The 19,741-nt window shown below is 44.4% G+C and overlaps 1 protein-coding gene across 4 annotated transcripts in view; it reads right to left on the reverse strand.

Annotated features, from left to right (window-relative positions):
• Nucleotides 1-19,741, reverse strand: part of nrxn3a (neurexin 3a) — a 456,671-nt gene that overhangs the window by 346,157 nt on the left and 90,773 nt on the right. For 2 of the 4 annotated variants that reach the window (XM_066675768.1, XM_066675777.1), the window contains exons 1-2: nucleotides 5,996-6,244; nucleotides 2,241-2,402 (exon numbers count right to left, since the gene is read on the reverse strand). In XM_066675768.1, the coding sequence (XP_066531865.1) occupies nucleotides 2,241-2,342 (102 nt within the window). In that variant the 5' untranslated portion in view covers nucleotides 2,343-2,402; nucleotides 5,996-6,244. Of the gene's footprint in view, nucleotides 1-2,240; nucleotides 2,403-5,995; nucleotides 6,298-19,741 lie in introns of those variants that run through there. The other 2 variants (XM_066675785.1, XM_066675793.1) reach the window with 2 other exon arrangements.

Consider the following 19,741-nt stretch of genomic DNA (forward strand, 5'->3'; position numbering starts at 1 on the left):
TGCTGTGCCACTGTGCCGCCCAATACCAGTAATAATAATAATAATCATAATAATAATAATAATAATATGATGTCACTACTTACATGACATGTATTCTGCAGAAAATGCCAGCACAAAACACCTTCCCACATCCCTGCAGTACTTACTATCTTCATGAGGAAGCAAAGGCTACCACAAGATTCCTCTGAGACAACTGAAGCCAGTGGCTTTTCTTAACCACTGCTAACACTATGTGATTGAACAGCTCGAGGCATTTAGATGTTAATTATATCATACATTCAATATTTCAGACGTTCTAATGAATGATCCGTCTGTCAGCAGTAGACTAAACCTTATCATGGTGTAAACACTTACAATAAACATAGCCAATTCTTATAGGAACCACTCAATTTGAGATGTATCTGTGGTGTAAAACTCCCCATCACTCTACCCTTAATATATATTAACTACCATCTTCCAGCCAAATTAAAGAACAATCCATTTACTGATCATGGCATCCAGGCCTTAAGGAAGAGTTCATTTATTAAAGACAACGGCTGCTCAAAGAGCAGGACATCCGCACTCTGCCTATACCCTACGAGCGCTGCAATGTAGGCTACACATTACATCATGAGTCCTTTCCCACTTGGAGACAATACATTCCCTCACACTGAGCAGTATTCCCTCAAGTTACACTCAGAAACTGATGCATACGGCCACGAAGAATCTCATCTCCCCCAATCAAACAGGCTTCTTCTCTGGCCACTGCAACCTTAATCAAATGATTTACCACAATTGAAAAGCCAAATTAAATACAGCTGAAACAATTTCAAGCCGGGAGAAAATGTATAAGTCCACTGAATTTCATTACAGGGGAGCTCCACGGATACTGATGTCCACTCTATCCTCCTCACCAGATAAGCTTTATTAAATCTATTATGCTGCTGCAACTTTCTGTTCCAACTTGTTTCGCCCTCGCAGCGCTGACAAGGGCACATGACGTGCTGCATGAGGGAGAGACAACGTGCTAGTGAAGGCTAACAGACCAACACACAAAACAACAACGAGCAAAAAAAATCCTTTTACAAATAACTAAAGAAAACTCTACTGTTTTGCTGTTCTCCATCTCAAACGTTCCAGAAGGTTCTGTGGTTGTTTTTGAATCAAGGCTTTCGGTAATTTTGGTCAGAACAATGTTTAGTATTGTGCACAGTTCATGTACAAATGTGGCAAGAGATTTATTTGTGCATTAATTCATCCATTCATTCATCTTCTGTCATCAGAATGCACCTCCTGATCCAGCCTAACTGGAATCATTAGGGCACAAGACAGGGACCAGTCCCTTTGGAGGGCTTCTCATATGATACAATTGAATAAATGAAGCCATATCACCCCCTACCCTTCCTTTATTACATTCCATTCATTCATTGTCTGTAACCCTTATCCAGTTCAGGGTCACAGTGGGTCCGGAGCCTACCTGGAATCACTGGGCACAAGGCGGGAACACACCCTGGAGGGGGCGCCAATCTTTCACAGGGCAACACAGACACACACACATTCACTCACACACTCACACCTACGGACACTTTTGAGTCACCAATCCACCTACCAACGTGTGTTTTTGACTGTGGGAGGAAACCGGAGCACCCGGAGGAAACCCACGGAGACACAGGGAGAACACACCACACTCCTCACAGACAGTCACCCGGAGGAAACCCACGCAGACACAGAGAGAACACACTACACTTCTCACAGACAGTCACCCGGAGCAGGAATCGAACCCACAGGGAGCTTTGTGACTGCGACACTACCTGCTGCGCCACCGTGCCGCCCTATTACATTCCAGTTCATCAGAATGAAAAGAGAGATAGTACTATTATGGGCCTACCTGGAATCATTGGGCGCAAGGCGGGAATACACCCTGGAGGGGGTGCCAGTCCTTCACAGGGCGACACACACACACACACACACACACACACACTCACTCACACACTCACACCTACGGACACTTTTTGAGTCACCAATCCACCTACCAACGTGTGTTTTTGGACTGTGGGAGGAAACCGGAGCACCTGGAGGAAACCCACGCAGACACAGAGAGAACACACCACACTCCTCACAGACAGTCACCCGGAGGAAACCCACGCAGACACAGAGAGAACACACCACACTCCTCACAGACAGTCACCCGGAGGAAACCCACGCAGACACAGAGAGAACACCATGATGATATACATCATTAAAACATAATCAAAACCTACCTCTTTAAGGCATCCCATGAAGTTGTTGCTCACAGGAGAACCAGGTAAATCCGCGGTGCTCGGGCTTCCTCCAACATAGAAGAAATCATCTGAGCCCAGCATGGTGTAGTCCTCTTGCGTGTAGCCCGTAGTGGTGAGGATGCCGTCCACCGAAATGGTGACCTGCGGGTCGGGAAGGACAGAATGGGGAGGGGAAAGATCCACAGATGACCTTCTGGCCTGTGTTTGAAAGACTTTCTTCCATTAGCAGGAGTAGGAGCAGCTCTGTGATGTACAGTAGCCAGTGTGGACACTGGGATGCTGCGACTCATTAGGAGCACTGGGTTCTCTCAACACTTAGAAGGGACAGGTAAAGAAAATATTTCTGCGGCATATTTTCTTTATCTTTGATGGTGTAAAGACATGAGTTTGCTATGTTTGGTTAGATTTGTTTAGTCTGAGAGGTTAGTAGCTACAGTGTCACAGACCATGGACTATTAATGTTGTGCTGTTTCTTATTTTACAGATTAATTCAGACATTGAAGAGCATGCTTAAAATGTGCTGAATGGTTTACTACCAGTGCTGATGGGTAAGCTGCACACAGTGAAGCTACCTGTATATTTGAATGACACGTAAGTCACATATGAGGGATGCAAATAGTAATACGCTACTTCAGCTTGAGGCAGCATGCAAAGCCAAGTTACAAAACACATAAACACACTCACACACACACACACACACACCTACACACACAAGCTGAAAGCCATGAAAGGAGCGTAGAGAGTATAATGCGGGTGATGAGAAGGTTGTACGAACATGCGCAACACACACTTGGAAAAGGAGAAGGGAAAGGACTTGTTAAGTTGTTAGTGACAAAGGTCAAGAAACACACGAATGAAGCTGAGGTGATGATGGAGATGGTTTGGAGCGCCATGCGCATCGTTTGTACTGGAAACAACTGTCAGAGCTCCCCCTGCTGAAGGCTTGATCTATCATTTCGTTTTAACTCTCTCGGTTCTTTGTGGAAAGCTTCTGCCAGTTTCGTCGACAGTATTGGGCAAAACAGAAAAAATAAAACGTAAAGGCTTTCGTTAACAAACTAAGCCCTACAAAAGAATCACATCACAAGTTCTCCCAAAGAGAGAAGGAAGTTCAGAAATAAAGGCGGAACATAAAGGATCTGAAGCCATGAGGAGAAAACGAGACCGAGAAGGGAGGGCGAAATAAAGTGAAGAAACACCTCGGGTGCCAACCTCATTTCTGATTGATAGTTGATGGCCGTTTAGAATGAAAATTAAAGAAAGAAAATAAAAGGAAGAGGGCCAAGGGAGCACACGGCAAACCCAAAAAAAGGACAATAAGAATGATATCTACCAGACAATGTAGTTTGTTTACCATAGCGTGTCCAATGCCTGAATGCTTTGCGGAAAGGGGGAGGGGGAAGAAAGGAAATTAAATAGTGAACAAAAGGGTTGTTAAGAAAATGAAATAAAACAAAATGATGAATAATCTGGGTGTTAGTACATTAGTAACGGTTAGTAAAACAATGAGCCATTCCATGAGCGGTTAGTTTTGATACAATTAAATGTGTTTTCCTTTGCCAAGCAAAGTATGAAAGAGAGAGTGAAAGAGGTAGAAAAAGTGATAGGAAAAAAGACTCTGGATTATTCTGGAGTGTCACTGAACTCCTGCTCCCGTGACGTTGCTCAGGTAGAGGACTTCACGTGGGTTGTTTGGACAAATTGAAGAGCACTTACTTGAGGTCAAGCTCAATTAGCAATAAACAATAATCTGAATTGTAGACTTCAATTTTTCGCATTCATTCATTATCTGTAACCCTTATCCAGTTCAGGGTCGCGGTGGATCCAGAGCCTACCTGGAATCACTGGGCGCAAGGCGGGAATACACCCTGGAGGGGGCGCCAGTCCTTCACAGGGCAACACACACTCACACATTCACTCACACACTCACACCTACGGACACTTTTGAGTCACCAATCCACCTACCAACGTGTGTTTTTGGACTGTGGGAGGAAACCGGAGCACCAAGAGGAAACCCACGCGGACACAGGGAGGACACACCAACTCCTCACAGACAGTCACCAGGAGCGGGAATCGAACCCACAACCTCCAGGTCCCTGGAGCTGTGTGGCTGCGCCACCGTGCCGCCCTTCTATAAAATTATTAATAACTAATAAGGACTTTTGGCTAAATGAGTCCTTCAATAAATCATCTGCTGCTGAAGGAACTGGACATATCCACACAGTAAAGTGAAAGCTCCAAACGAGCTTTAAAAATGAGGTTTAACTCTATTTATTTTACTATTTTATCATTTTACTGGCAAAAAACATACTTACTGCCAAGATAAAGAGCTCTGTTGGCTGCCTAAGGCTTTTGTAGAGTGCTTTGTATTTAATTTTAAAGCCTCCACTGATTTCCACTGTTTTTTTCACAAATAACTGTGATATCACACCAGCTTTGTGTTAGCAGCTGATTCTCAAGGTGAACCGCCCCTGCGTTCTAGCTGTTTTTTTTTTTTTTTCAGAACAAAAAGCCTCTTAAGTTTTACTCGGATCTTATTCATCGTTTGTCAATCGATGCGTGTCCGTTGTTTAAGTGCGCCTCTTATTGAAAGTGGAAACATGCTAAAACGGCAGCACTGCTTTAAGATGTGTGTTGGACTAAATGGAAGGAGCTCAGAGGCACCACCAACACCTCACACACACCCATGCAAAATCATTGCCCTTTTCCACTCCTGAGGGCCAAAACCATCCTAAATATTTACATATTTTAAAATGCAGTGCACTCAGTGATTTAACAGTTGGACAGAAATTGGCTGTGGGTAAATGGAACGGTTGAGCTTGGCTGGAGCGTCTCCTTGCCGCCCTGATAAGAGGCAGCACTCGGCTGAGTGAGGAGAATATCTACAGCACAGAGTGAGAGTGAGAGAGTGAGAAAGAGAGAGAGAGAGAGAGAGAGAGAGAGAGAGAGAGAGAGAGAGAGAGAGAGAGAGAGAGAGAGAGAGAGAGAGGCAGCCTCTTGAAGCCATCATTCTGCTGATGGCCTCTGACAGAGGTTACTGCTTTAGGAGCTTCAGTGGGAGGTAAAAAAAAAGTGGAGACCTTGGGCAAATTCTAAAAAATAAATAAAAAAAAACTTGAAAAACAAAAAAAAGTGGACAGGAAAGATTGAAGAATAAATTAGAAACCGGAAAACGTAATAAGGGACCACATTACACCTATAAGTTAGAGAAAGACATAAGGACTACACAGCCTGTCAAAAACTGGCACCTAGCTTTTTACCATATTGTCTTTACTGGTTTGCAGTAATTGAACATATTAAATATGTAAATTAGGGATTATTTTGAGAAAAACAATGTCACGTGTAAATATCGTGCAAATATGTATAATTTAAATATAGACTTAAAGCAAAAGCTAAATATATTTCCTGCGATTCCATGATATTTCAACTCAAAAATTTACAAAATTCCCCACACTATTTCTAATTAAAAATAGTAAAATTTCTAAAAATAAAACTACACCTGAGAAAAGAGCAGAACAAATTAATCCCAACATATTTTTACAATCATATCGTGTCCAACTATTGCATCAAAATTCATAACTGCACATGCATCAACAATATCTCCGTGTTAAAAGGTTAAAGGTCGAATCTTAAACCTTCTTTGCCTTTGAATTATGTAAATTGACGTGTCCTGAAGTGTTTATACTTTTAAACCGCTGTTTACGGGGGACTCAGCTCAGTCTCTTCAGCATTACCTGTCTAAGGTTGCGTGTGACTTTGACGTCGTGCCAGGCGTTGTCATTAAACTTTCCATTGACTGGCTCCACAATGGCCTCGAAGGCTCCGGAGCCCAGGTTGATGACCAGGGACACGGCCCCATCCTTCAGGGCCAGGTTGACGTAGTCTGCGGACTTGCCCGTGTGCAGAATGAGCCCATTACGCTGCCAGGTCTTGAAGGAGAGTGTGATCTCATCGCTGCTGCTCTGGATGGGGTTCTGGGACAGGTCGTAGCAAAAGTACTCCGAGCCCCGGAACGTGGCCACATTCTCCTCGCGTGCTGTAAGAGAACAAACAGAGAGGATTACGTTAGACCTGCCCCCAGACATCACCCTCTGAAAAAGAAAGCACACAAAAAAAAAAAAGAACTCAGCCTCTGGAAATGCTATTTGTGGAGCAATTAATTCTTAATGACTCAGCGTTGTTTGAAATGCACTGGAGCGAGAATTAGCGAGATCAGATTGAGGCTAGGCTGGATGGGGAATAAAAACACTCTCTAAACACGTTCAAACTGAGGCACCCCAGCCAGAAGTCCGCAACGTTTATCAGTGAAATCATCTTCAATGGATACCTCAGTGGTCACATGCTGTATTTATTTACCAGGAAAGAGGCTTCTCTGCAAAATGGCAGCCCTGTATAGCACAACCCTAACACAGCCCTGCTATTCTTGGCAGTAGTTCTACATTTTCAGTTTCAAACATGTATTTACAAATCCCTAAAAAAGACACACAAATTGTAACAAATAAGCTAATATCATTTATATTTGTGGAGCATTACAGCCTGTAATACAGTGCAGCATTTAGCATTTAAGCTAGCTTAGCGGCTAGCACTGTTTCATGCAATAAGATGTTGTCCAGTCTATATTTGTAACAGTATGTCATGCAGGGTCAGACATTATGTATGCAAGTCTATTTGAGATTAAAAGGCCCCCTCCAGTGAGAAGCAAGTGTTTAACCTTGTTAGCATGTCTGTGTGGTGCTGTTGAAAAGCTGGAGGATGTATTGCGCTTTGAAACTACAATCTTCCAAGACAGCCAAAACCTAAGGAACCAGTCCCATCATCTTGTAGGGCAGGGGATTCAAGCTGCGGGCAAGTGTTGGTAGATGTCACAACTAATGCATACTCAAAGAATGTGCAGGTGTGATCAGGCAAAGCTAAATAACGTAAATGTAACTGTATTTCAGTGATATATCATATACATATATCAACCAAAATACACGTGTTTACGTTTCTTTCTATCTTAAACATCCTTGTGCTGTGTTTGTAATGGAAATAATCTGTAATATTCATGTCGCAGTCACACAGCTCCAGGGACCTGGAGGTTGTGGGTTCGATTCCCGCTCCGGGTGACTGTCTGTGAGGAGTGTGGTGTGTTCTCCCTGTGTCTGTGTGGGTTTCCTCCGGGTGACTGTCTGTGAGGAGTGTAGTGTGTTCTCCCTGTGTCTGCGTGGGTTTCCTCCGGGTGAGTGTCTGTGAGGAGTGTGGTGTGTTCTCCCTGTGTCCGCGTGGGTTTCCTCCAGGTGACTGTCTGTGAGGAGTTTGGTGTGTTCTCCCAGTGTCTGCGTGGGTTTCCTCCTGGTGACTGTCTGTGAGGAGTGTGGTGTGTTCTCTCTGTGTCTGCGTGGGTTTCCTCCTGGTGACTGTCTGTGAGGAGTGTGGTGTGTTCTCTCTGTGTCTGCGTGGGTTTCCTCCAGGTGACTGTCTGTGAGGAGTGTGGTGTGTTCTCCCTGTGTCTGTGTGGGTTTCCTCCGGGTGACTGTCTGTGAGGAGTGTGGTGTGTTCTCCCTGTGTCTGCGTGGGTTTCCTCCGGGTGACTGTCTGTGAGGAGTGTGGTGTGTTCTCTCTGTGTCTGTGTGGGTATCTTCCAGGTGCTCCGGTTTCCTTCCACAGTCCAAAAACTCACGTTAGTAGGTGGATTTGCGACTCAAAAGTGTCCGTAGGTGTGAGTGTGTGAGTGAATGTGTGAGTGTGTCAGTTGTCCTGTGAAGGACTGGCGCCCCCTCCAGGGTGTATTCCCACCTTGCGCCCAGTGATTCCAGGTAGGCTCTGGACCCACCGCGACCCTGAACTAGATAAGCGGTTACAGATAATGAATGAATGAATGAATGTAATATTCATATAACCCATTATTCGTCACAGCATCTTAACGTTAACTGTGGGACGTTGTATTAAACAGGTGAGTGAATTGAAGATTCTGGCATTAAGTTAGTTTCCCTCCATTAATCACCAGACTGGGTCAGTGTGGACAAGGTAAAACTCCTCCATCAACAGACAGCTCCAATACACTCTCACTCTATCAAGCTGCTGAAATAGTGCCTAAGCAGCAATGGCAGCACTGATTTATTAGTGCTTCACCTGATCCATTATGAGCAGAATATATCCCCAACCTAAAACTGTTGAAATGCATCCAACAAAACGCTCAGCCTAACACATCAGCGGCTACAGATGCAGCGTGGACGAGCCAGAGTGTCATGCACGGTTTCCCTGGTTTGACCGGTTTGGAGGCCCCGCTCAGTGGCTCTTTGACTGAGGGGCTGGTTCCCTGTGTAACCCAGCTGTGTCACTCTCTGCATGGTAATGCAGCCGTGGAGTAGATCAGCATCGTAAAGGGTTTCACTGCAACTCTAGTACATTCCTCTGGTCTCCAAAGAATTTCTATTCCAGCCAGAGTGAGCAAAGCTAAAAACAATAACAGAGGGTCCACAAGAGTCCTTCAGAGCAGAAAAAGCACTTTAATTCCCCAAAGAATATTTCACTGGAAGGTGATTTTAAAGAACCGTTGTTGTATAAGAGATTTGTGAGTGTGAAAAACCTGCAACTACGTTCAACCATTAACCATTTCTTTATTTTCTGAACCTTTACATACTTTAAATACTAATAACTATTATTACTAATAGCCAGTATTGTTAATAACATTTTAATAACTATTATTCAATTGGTGGTGAAAGGAAACAGACATCTGAAGTGTTTAAAAGATTGAAAGTTTAAAGTTTAAAGGAATACACTGCTTGTTTTTTTGTTTATTCTTCAAAACTATCATTCATGTTGAAAGAGCTTACGGCTGTGAGATTGACGTATGACTTTGAGAGGAAAATGGGCCCCAAAGAAACATTCTGTCCATGTTCACAGCCCATTATCAGCATTATATTCATTCATTCATTCATTCATTCTTTATCTGTGAGCTTATCCAGTTCAGGGTCGCGGTGACTCCAGAGCCTACCTGGAATCATTAGGCGCAAGGTGGGATTAGACACTGGAGGGGGCGCCAGTCCTTCACAGGGCAACACAGACACAGACACACGCACACACATTCACTTACACACTCACGGACACTTTTGAGTCGCCAATCCACCTACCAACATGCTTTTGGACTGTGGGAGGAAACCGGAGCACCCGGAGGAAACCCACGCAGACACAGGGAGAACACACTACACTCCTCACAGACAGTCAACCGGAGGAAACCCACGCAGACACAGAGAGAACACATCACACTCCTCACAGACAGTCACCCGGAGGAAACCCACGCAGACACAGAGAGAACACATCACACTCCTCACAGACAGTCACCCGGAGGAAACCCACGCAGACACAGGGAGAACACACCACACTCCTCACAGACAGTCACCCAGAGGAAACCCACGCAGACACAGAGAGAACACACCACACTCCTCACAGACAGTCACCCAGAGGAAACCCACGCAGACACAGAGAGAACACACCACACTCCTCACAGACAGTCAACCAGAGGAAACCCACGCAGACACAGGGAGAACACACCACACTCCTCACAGACAGTCACCCGGAGGAAACCCACGCAGACACAGGGAGAACACACCACACTCCTCACAGACAGTCAACCAGAGGAAACCCACGCAGACACAGGGAGAACACATCACACTCCTCACAGACAGTCACCCGGAGGAAACCCACGCAGACACAGGGAGAACACACCACACTCCTCACAGACAGTCAACCAGAGGAAACCCACGCAGACACAGAGAGAACACACCACACTCCTCACAGACAGTCACCCAGAGGAAACCCACGCAGACACAGGGAGAACACACCACACTCCTCACAGACAATCACCCGGAGGAAACCCACGCAGACACAGGGAGAACACACCACACTCCTCACAGACAGTCACCCGGAGCGGGAATTGAACCCACAACCTCCAGGTCCCTGGAGCTGTGTGACTGCGACACTACCTGCTGCACCACCGTTGCAAAAGCTAATTAGACATGTGTAAGTTCCCTGGTTGTTTATTAAATAAAATCAGTAAATATAAAGGTTACATTGTAGTGTAGTAGTGTTGTAGTCACTAAGACCACTGTCTTCTATCAGCACCACTGCAAAAAAAATATTTTAATGCCAAAACACTCTGAATAACTACATAAATCTGAAAACTCCGAAGCACTGACAAATTGTACCATTCCCGTTTTAATAGTTCTGTCTAAACTCACGTCTTGTTTACAGTAGTGATGCTCCTATGACTATGGGACCCTTTTTGTTAAAACAAACAAACAAACAAACAATCCCCTCAAACCTGTCACTTTTAATAGAGTACTTAACTGTACATAAATCCACAAGCGCCCTAGCATATCTGAACCCCTGAAAACATTAATGTACAATTACCAAATAAGCAGACATCCCTCAGACACTAACACTTCACAGGAGAAAGAGAATAAACCTCGACTGGGAGGAGTGTGATCCCTGTGTCAAAAGAGTTGTGCTTCACTGCTCCATGTGCGAATCCCACAGCACTCACACTCTTCACGAATCCATTAATATTTGGCTAGCCTGCACAACAATACCGAGAGCCTCATGTTGAGGCAGCAGAGATTATGGGATTAGGCCGAACTGTGTCACCCAGCTCCTGGAAAACAGATTCTTCAGCACCGACTGCACAGAAGAGGGCAGTGGTACATCGTAACGTTTAATCCTGATATAAAACACACGCACACACTGGATTACAGAGTGATAGGTAAATAAATCTTACACACAGTACACAGTAATGTTTCTGAAGGTAACTACAGCTCCCCTAGCTTCAGCTAAAGCCATTGCTAAAAGTACATTCATTTCATTTAACGGCTTCATCCTGTTCAGGGTTGCAATGGTTCCAGAGCTTACAGGCAAAGACGAAACACACTCCAGTCCATCACACACTCATTCATTCACTCAAACCTATGAACCCTTTAGAATAACACAACATGTGTTTTTGGATTTTGGGAGGAAAGTGAGCACCTGGGTCACGGTGGCGCAGCAGGTAGTGTCGCGGTCACACAGCTCCAGGGACCTGGAGGTTGTGGGTTTGGTTCCTGCTCCGGGTGACTGTCTGTGAGGAGTGTGGTGTGTTCTCTCTGTGTCTGCGTGGGTTTCCTCCGGGTGCTCCGGTTTCCTCCCACAGTCCAAAAACACACGTTGGTAGGTAGATTGGCGACTCAAAACTGTCCGTAGGTGTGAGTGTGTGAGTGAATGTGTGAGTGTGTGTCGCCCTGTGAAGGACTGGCGCCCCCTCCAGGGTATATTCCCACCTTGCGCCTGGTGATTCCAGGTAGGCTCTGGACCCACCGCGACCCTGAACTGGATAAGGGTTACAGATAATGAATGAATGAATGAGTGAACACCTGGAGGAAACCTATGCAGACACGGGGAGAACGCACCAAACTCCTCACCGACAGTGACCCATGGCAGGGACTGAACACACAAGGCCAAGACCCTGCAGTCTGTGAGGTGTGTGACTGCGACACTAGCTTTTGCAGTTGATTTTAACTAATTAGAAAATGAAATAAATTCACCAAGTGCAGTTTTATAATTATAATTAACTTTATTTAAGATTTAAACACAATGATCTGGACAAATGCTCAGCAGCCTTCACTAAAACCAATAAAAGGCCAGAGAGACCTGAGTAGCCTTGAGCAGGGCTTCTGCGGGAAAAAAAAACCTTATCCCCTGTGTCTTATCTCCAGCTCCCCTGGTCTCGGAGGCTCACTAACCTCTTCACACAGCTCCGATGTCCCCAGGAGTCTCCCAGGACACTGTGCTGATCAATTATTAATTAAAGCGCGTGTTGTTTTTACAAAAGACACTGCCATGCTTTACCACCAGCTGCTACCTCTGCCATTAATCCAGTGCCACTTAATACTTAATGAGTCCTTGCCCATGCTGAAGAGACCGGTTAGATATTATAGATCACAGAACATGATGCCAGTAGCGCTCTGTGTATGTCTGTGTGTGTATTTGAATGCTTTGGGGAACCAGATGTTTTAAGGATGACTGACAATTATTAAAGAAATAATTGACGATGTGTGTAAGTTAATACAAAAAAAACTGCAGTTTAGCCTGTGATTAACTTACATTAGGTTTAGCTGCTACTATAATACAGTAACAGATTAGATGTACAGGCGTTGGACAATGAAAGTGAAACACCTGGTTTTAGACCACAGTAATTTATTAGTATGGTGTAGGGCCTCCTTTTGCGGCCAATGCAGCGTCAATTCGTCTTGGGAATGACATACACAAGTCCTGCACAGTGGTCAGAGGGATTTGAAGCCATTCTTCTTGCAGGATAGTGGCCAGGTCTCTACGTGATGCTGGTGGAGGAAAAATTCCTGACTCGCTCCTCCAAAGCACCCCAAAGTGTCTCAATAATATTTAGATCTGGTGACTGTGCAGGCCATGGGAGATGTTCAACTTCACTTTCATGTTCATCAAACCAATCTTTCACCAGTCTTGCTGTGTGTATTGCTGCGTTGTCGTCCTGATACACGGCACCGCCTTCAGGACACAATGTTTGAACCATAGGATGCACATGGTCTTACTGGTGCAATGTGCAGTTAATGAAGATTGCCCACCAGGCTGCTCCAATTTAGCCATGAAACCTCCCACACTACAATGACAGGTGTTTCAGCTTCATCGTCTAACCCCTGTATCTAATTAGTTGTATCAGATTGTATTTGGGCATACTAAATATGCACCAACATGTGAAGATCTATCTAGACAGCTTCTGGATGCACCTGGGTGAAAAGATCACACCATATATTTATTTATTTATTTTCACGAGAGCATAGAAAAACACTCAGTCCACTGAGTTATTCACTAATGGCAGTCATGGGGTAGGGAGTTTGAACTAGAGACAAAACATGTAGCAGGCAATTAAAGGTATCTCAGGAGCAGGGCTATAGTTAACAATTTATAAAAACACACTTTCAAAAGTACATTTCAAAGTAGTCTCCACTTAACATCAAACTACTATGCACTACAAATGCACTACTGTAGTTTAGGAACACATCATTTTTGTACCCAATTACTACAACGTTGGGAGAAGCCCATTTATCCTCACTGTCCAAAGAACAATGTCTGTTTTTATTTTTATTTTTATTTTTTAACATATCTGTCACACCTGTCTCTGTGGACGCCTCGCTTCCTACCTCACTTCACGCCGCATTGCCACTTGAGTCTGTGACTTACTCTGCGGACTACAGTTCCCATGATTCAGCGGATGGTCACGTGACTCCATTAACCAATGGGAACTTTTTGGTGCGCTCCGGGTCCGCCTGAGTTTTAAGTCACAGCTGTTTTGTATCTGGACATAATTATGCAGTTAGTATATAAACCCAGGCTTTGCGAAGTATTGCTAACCCTTCAGTTACGTACTGAGCGAACCTTGTTTATGAAAGCCATCTCGTGTATGACCCTTTCTTACGTTTCTCTTGACTCTGTCTTTTGGATCCGGGCTGCTAGTGTTTGATAGTGTTTTTGACCTCGGCCTGTACATTACCACTCTCGAGATTTCCCTTTTTGGTTGTGACTGCTCTTTCTTTACGGTGTGTTTTGCACTTTAACTTCTGTGAAGTAACCAAACTGTTCCTGCCAAAACCCGCAAGCGTCTCTCCTGTTTACATAGCCTGACAATATCAGCTGCTCTTTACACTGTATAGGGAATTAAGGATGAAAGGACCAATAGAAATGCTCCAAAACCACATAACTTCCAATCAGAAGAAAAACGTCTTTTCAAAATGGAGAATTTAAAGCAGAAAAATGATGGTAGGCAATGTGTATATATATATATATAGAAGGTCCACATGGCTCCACGCTGTAGATTTAAGTTCAACAGCCGTTTCTACAGACACCAAGGGCAGTTTAAACAATATATTAACATTGTATTACATTCTAGTTACATTTTACAGCTTTCAATTGTCTCTAATTGTCAATTGTCATAAAGCAGTGTGGGAAAAGGAGGTCCACAACAGCTCCACTGGTCCCTATGACTCCCTTTCAGCCTACCTTATTCAAAACAATCCTTATCTGTAGAGATTTTTAATGAAAACCCCCAGGGGGCCAAAGGGCTTTAATCTGCTCAGTAATGTGAAAATGGACAGAGACGAGCCGCTGCATAGTTCTGAACCGCGCAGAAGATAGTGAATGTGCTGAATTATGGAATCTTAATGAAAACATCATTATTAGTCCGACTGGACACCCGGGACAAAGATTTATATCTAACCCTAATTGTAATGGTCTTCCAGTGTAGTTTTTCTGCTAATACACAATTACACACACGCACACACACACGCACACACACGCACACACACACACAGATTTGGATGGCAGTCGACCGGTCTGCAATATGTGAATGCATGGAAGGTGCCAGCGGTATTAAAGCAGATGAGAAGTACTGTAGTTATGGCTGCCATAAATCCAACCAGCTTTAGGATGGAGGCCATTACAGGACAAGAGCCCTCAGTCTGTCATTCAGATACGGGAAAGCGCTGGCAACATTTTGATCAATTGCACTTTCAGCCCTCATGCAGCCGAATGGGCAGTTGCCAAAAAGAGCTCTCTGCAGATTTCTAACACACATTTGAAGCTTTAATGGGTTATAACACCAATGTGCACTTGCACACACACAAAAAAAAACAAAAAACAAAAAACAACACTGCTAACTTTGAAGAGAAGTTAATGGAGTAGTACTGTGCCATTTCAAATTCTGTAAAATAATAAAAAAATATATAAAAAGAAGTAATAATAATAATAGGGGCAGCAGCTAGTGTCACGGTCACACACCGTGAGGAGTGTGGTGTGTTCTCTCTGTGTCTGCGTGGGTTTCCTCCGGGTGACTGTCTGTGAGGAGTGTGGTGTGTTCTCTCTGTGTCTGCGTGGGTTTCCTCCGGGTGACTGTCTGTGAGGAGTGTGGTGTGTTCTCTCTGTGTCTGCGTGGGTTTCCTCCGGGTGACTGTCTGTGAGGAGTGTGGTGTGTTCTCTCTGTGTCTGCAGGGGTTTCCTCCGGATGACTGTCTGTGAGGAGTGTGGTGTGTTCTCTCTGTGTCTGCGTGGGTTTCCTCCGGATGACTGTCTGTGAGGAGTGTGGTGTGTTCTCTCTGTGTCTGCGTGGGTTTCCTCTGGATGACTGTCTGTGAGGAGTGTGGTGTGTTCTCTCTGTGTCTGCGTGGGTTTCCTCCGGATGACTGTCTGTGAGGAGTGTGGTGTGTTCTCTGTGTCTGCTTGGGTTTCCTCTGGGTGCTCCAGTTTCCCACGGTCCAAAAACACAAGCTGGTAGATGGATTGGTTACTCAAATGTTTCCATAGGTGTAAGTGTGAGTGTGTGTGTGTGTGTGAGTGTGAGTGTGTGTGTGTGCTGCCCTGAGAAGTGCTGCCCTCCAGGGTGTGTTCCTGCTTTAATAATAATAATAATAATAATAATAATAATAATAATAATAATAATATTATTATTAATAATAATAATAAAAGTGTACAATACAATTATATAAAGTTATAGCATATTGTGAGCTGACCTACATCTCACATTAAATCAGCCTATAATCAGTGATGATATAGCTACTAGTTCCCCACTGAACAACTGCCGACTTTCACTAACCTGAGGAGGGTCTTGGCACCTCTCAAGGTTTATTTTCTTGTTATGAGGCAGTTTTCCCCACTGTTGCCCTGGTGACACTTGGCTAACTCTAAGACCCTTGGTTCTGTAAAGTGTTTTCTGCTTTGAGACAATATCAGTTGTAAAAAACATTCTATAAGTAAAACTGAACCAAAAGATGTATTACATATCAATCTGCTGTAAACAAACGCTGTTCATTTAAAGATGCAGGTCCCCATCTTTAGAAGGGAGTACGTAAAACATTGAGCATCATTCTCCTTTTAAACAAAAGAAAAGACAGGAGCCGAGATTTGAGAAACATAGCCATTCATTTAGAGTGCGGAGAGAAATAAAGCCAGGCCTGCCACTGAAGTGTGCAATCAGAGCTAATCAGTGAACATCTTTCTCTCTCTCTCCTCTCTCTCTCTCGCTCTCTCTCTCTCTCTCTCTCTCTCTCTCTCACTCTCTCTTTCTCTCTCTCTCTCTCTCTCTCTCTCTCTCTCTCTCACTCTCTCTTTCTCTCACTCTCTCTTTCTCTCTCTCTATTTCTCTCTCTCTCTTTCCTCTCTCTCTCTTTCCTCTCTCTCTCTCTCTCTCTCTCTCTCTCTCTCTCTGTCTCTCTTACTCTACCACACATTCTTGCTTTTCTCCTCAGTTTCAGTATCTCTTCCTCTTCCTCCTCAGTCTCTCCCTAAGCCTTCAGCCCTCTCTCTCTGTTCTACCATTCCTTCACCTCACTCTCCCTCTCTCTCCCTCTCTCTCCCCCTCTCTCTCTCCGCAGGCGTTTCAGAGGCTAATCCATTGCCCAGGCCCAGGGGAGCCTCCAGACAGTGGTCCTGAACATCCGTCATGCAGCAGTGATGATGGGATGGATCAATAGAGACAGACAGAGACAGAGATAGAGAAAGAGAGCAAGAGAGACAGAGTTAGGGAGAGAGAGAGAAAGAGAGAGCAAGAGCAAGAGAGAGAGAGAAAGTTGACCATTTCCTTTTTTCTTGACCTAGAGTGGCCTCTACACTTAGGCTGGAAAACACAACTACACACACACAAACAAACATTAGCTCCAGAGCATTAGAAAATCAAATTTATAACGAACTCAATGAGCATAAAACTGCACCTCTGCTGCTGTGATATGATAAAATACTACAGGCCAAATATTATTATTAATAATCTATAATAACATTAAACAAATGCATTAAATCAAACATTGGTTTTGGGTCAGAAAGAGGATAAATATTACAGTGAGTAGCTAAAAGCTCCTGAAATGATAAGTGTCACTGATGCCATTAATTCCTCGATTCACTAAGATGGATTTAGAGGCCTTTCCATTGACCCCTCATCGACAGGCATCTATTTGCTGATTGAAGGCAAAGCCGATTTTGTGCCTATGTTTGTGTGCGTGTGTGCGTGTGTGTGTGTGTGTGTGTGTGTGTGTGTGTGTGTCTGTGTGTCTTATATAAGACAAATGTACAGGTGTAGTAGGGAAACCAGGGGCAAAATACATTAACACATTAAAAGGGACATTTTACATACTTTTTCCACACAGATCTGGAGTCTGTGACCTGCTTCTGTCAAAATACCACAAGGATCAAACAACAGAGCAGTGTTCTCCACCAGTCTAGAATGACCGGTTTCAGCGCCTGTTCCTTTAAATAATAATGAGCCATAATTCACCACACCACCGATACCCAGAGGCGAACAAGTAGAAACGCTTCTTTTTTTCACATTTTTGCTCAATTCTTTTTCTTTTCAGTTCTCATTCTCACAATTCATATATTGTTCTCTTATTTATTCTCTCTCTCTCTCTCTCTGAGAGGGTGATACAATTTTAAAGTCTCCTTTAAAAGGACAGGGTGGTCTTATTTCACACGTTGTGGATTGGTGTAGGCTCCGGATCAACAAATAAACAAAAAGATTTTCTATATGTCCCTTTTAAGATCGGATTTAGAAACTAGAAAATACATAGGGCTGTCCACATAGGGGCATATGAACATGTCCAGGCATTTGTGTGTGTGTGTGTGGTCTATGAAGGCAGTGTGTGTGTGTGTCTGAGAGATCATTTTCTGGAGGAGAGGCCTGCCGCCTGCTGCAATGCTCGTTCAGCTTCATTGACTTGCTCCACCCTTCTGCAGCACCTCACTACTACTAGCTTTCTCACTGTCTTTGTCTCTACCACTCTCTACCACTCTCTCTCTCTCTCTTAGTCTGTCTGTCCTTCTCTAGCAGTCTCTTTCTCTCTCTGTTTTACTAACAACTAGTCTCATTATCTGGATTCAATTTAGAGAATAAAGTAATCAGTGAGATAACAAAACACAGCTGATAAACACTGGTCTAATGCTAGTGAGTGGGCACAGTGTTGTAATGCATACAGTATACAGTTGTAGCACCACAAAGTGCATCCATATGGTCGGTGGACTCGTATTTGTAATGTTTTGGCTAATCGGACATCTACACATTCATACGATACTGCACAGTCACGCTGAAAAGAAAATAAACAATGCACTTTTCATTTGCACAGCAGTGAAACACAGGAATGTTGACGTCATGTGTGAAGACAGAACCATATGAGGAATCCTAACTATGCTGAGGGTTTGCTCTGTGTACATTTCCCCTGTATTTGTCACTGGATAGTGGGAATTATAATGTTATTTATTCATTCATTCATTATCTGTAACCCTTATCCAGTTCAGGGTCGCGGTGGGTCCAGAGCCTACCTGGAATCATTGGGTGCAAGGTGGGAATACACCCTGGAGGGGGCGCCAGTCCTTTACAGGGCAACACACACACACAGATTCACTCACACACTCACACCAACGGACACTTTTGAGTTGCCAATCCACCTACCAACGTGTGTTTTTGGACTGTGGGAGGAAAGCGGAGCACCCGGAGGAAACCCACGCAGACACAGAGAGAACACACCACACTCCTCACAGACAGTCACCCGGAGGAAACCCACACAGACACAGGGAGAACACACCACACTCCTCACAGACAGCCACTGGAGGAAACCCACGCAGACACAGGGAGAACACGCCACACTCCTCACAGACAGTCACCCGGAGGAAACCCACGCAGACACAGAGAGAACACACCACACTCCTCACAGACAGTCACCCGGAGGAAACCCACACGCACACGGGGAGAACACACCACACTCCTCACAGACAGTCACCCGGAGGAAACCCACGCAGACACGGGGAGAACACACCACACTCCTCACAGACAGTCACCCGGAGGAAACCCACGCGCACACAGAGAGAACACACCACACTCCTCACAGACAGTCACCCGGAGGAAACCCACGCAGACACAGGGAGCACACACCACACTCCTCACAGAGAGTCACCCGGAGGAAACCCATGCAGACACAGAGAGAACACACCACACTCCTCACAGACAGTCACCCGGAGGAAACCCACGCAGACACAGGGAGAACACACCACACTCCTCACAGACAGTCACCCGGAGGAAACCCACGCAGACACAGAGAGAACACACCACACTCCTCACTCCTGGAAATGGTACAGTTATGTTGGATGCATAAAACAGTGATGAAACACCTCACGTACGATCCCAGTGATAGTTTAGTGCAGTATCTGAGAGCAAATGCATTAGCCTTTATTTTTAAACGTCTTTTCTCATTGAAAGAAGCAGCTTAGTTTCTGTATTCCTAAAATGGACGTGACCCCTAGAATGGTAACACAGTCAAAAGTAAAGGTAAATAACATCAACAAAGTCAATGCAAACAGTATGTATAGAATTGCTTTAATCACAGACGTAATTTTTCATTCAATATGTTGCTGAACGTCCCACAGAACAGAATTTAAATCTGGGAAGCAGTGACGGAACATCT

The sequence above is a fragment of the Hoplias malabaricus genome, chromosome 1, assembly GCF_029633855.1.
Source record: "Hoplias malabaricus isolate fHopMal1 chromosome 1, fHopMal1.hap1, whole genome shotgun sequence".
Taxonomy (NCBI): domain Eukaryota; kingdom Metazoa; phylum Chordata; class Actinopteri; order Characiformes; family Erythrinidae; genus Hoplias; species Hoplias malabaricus.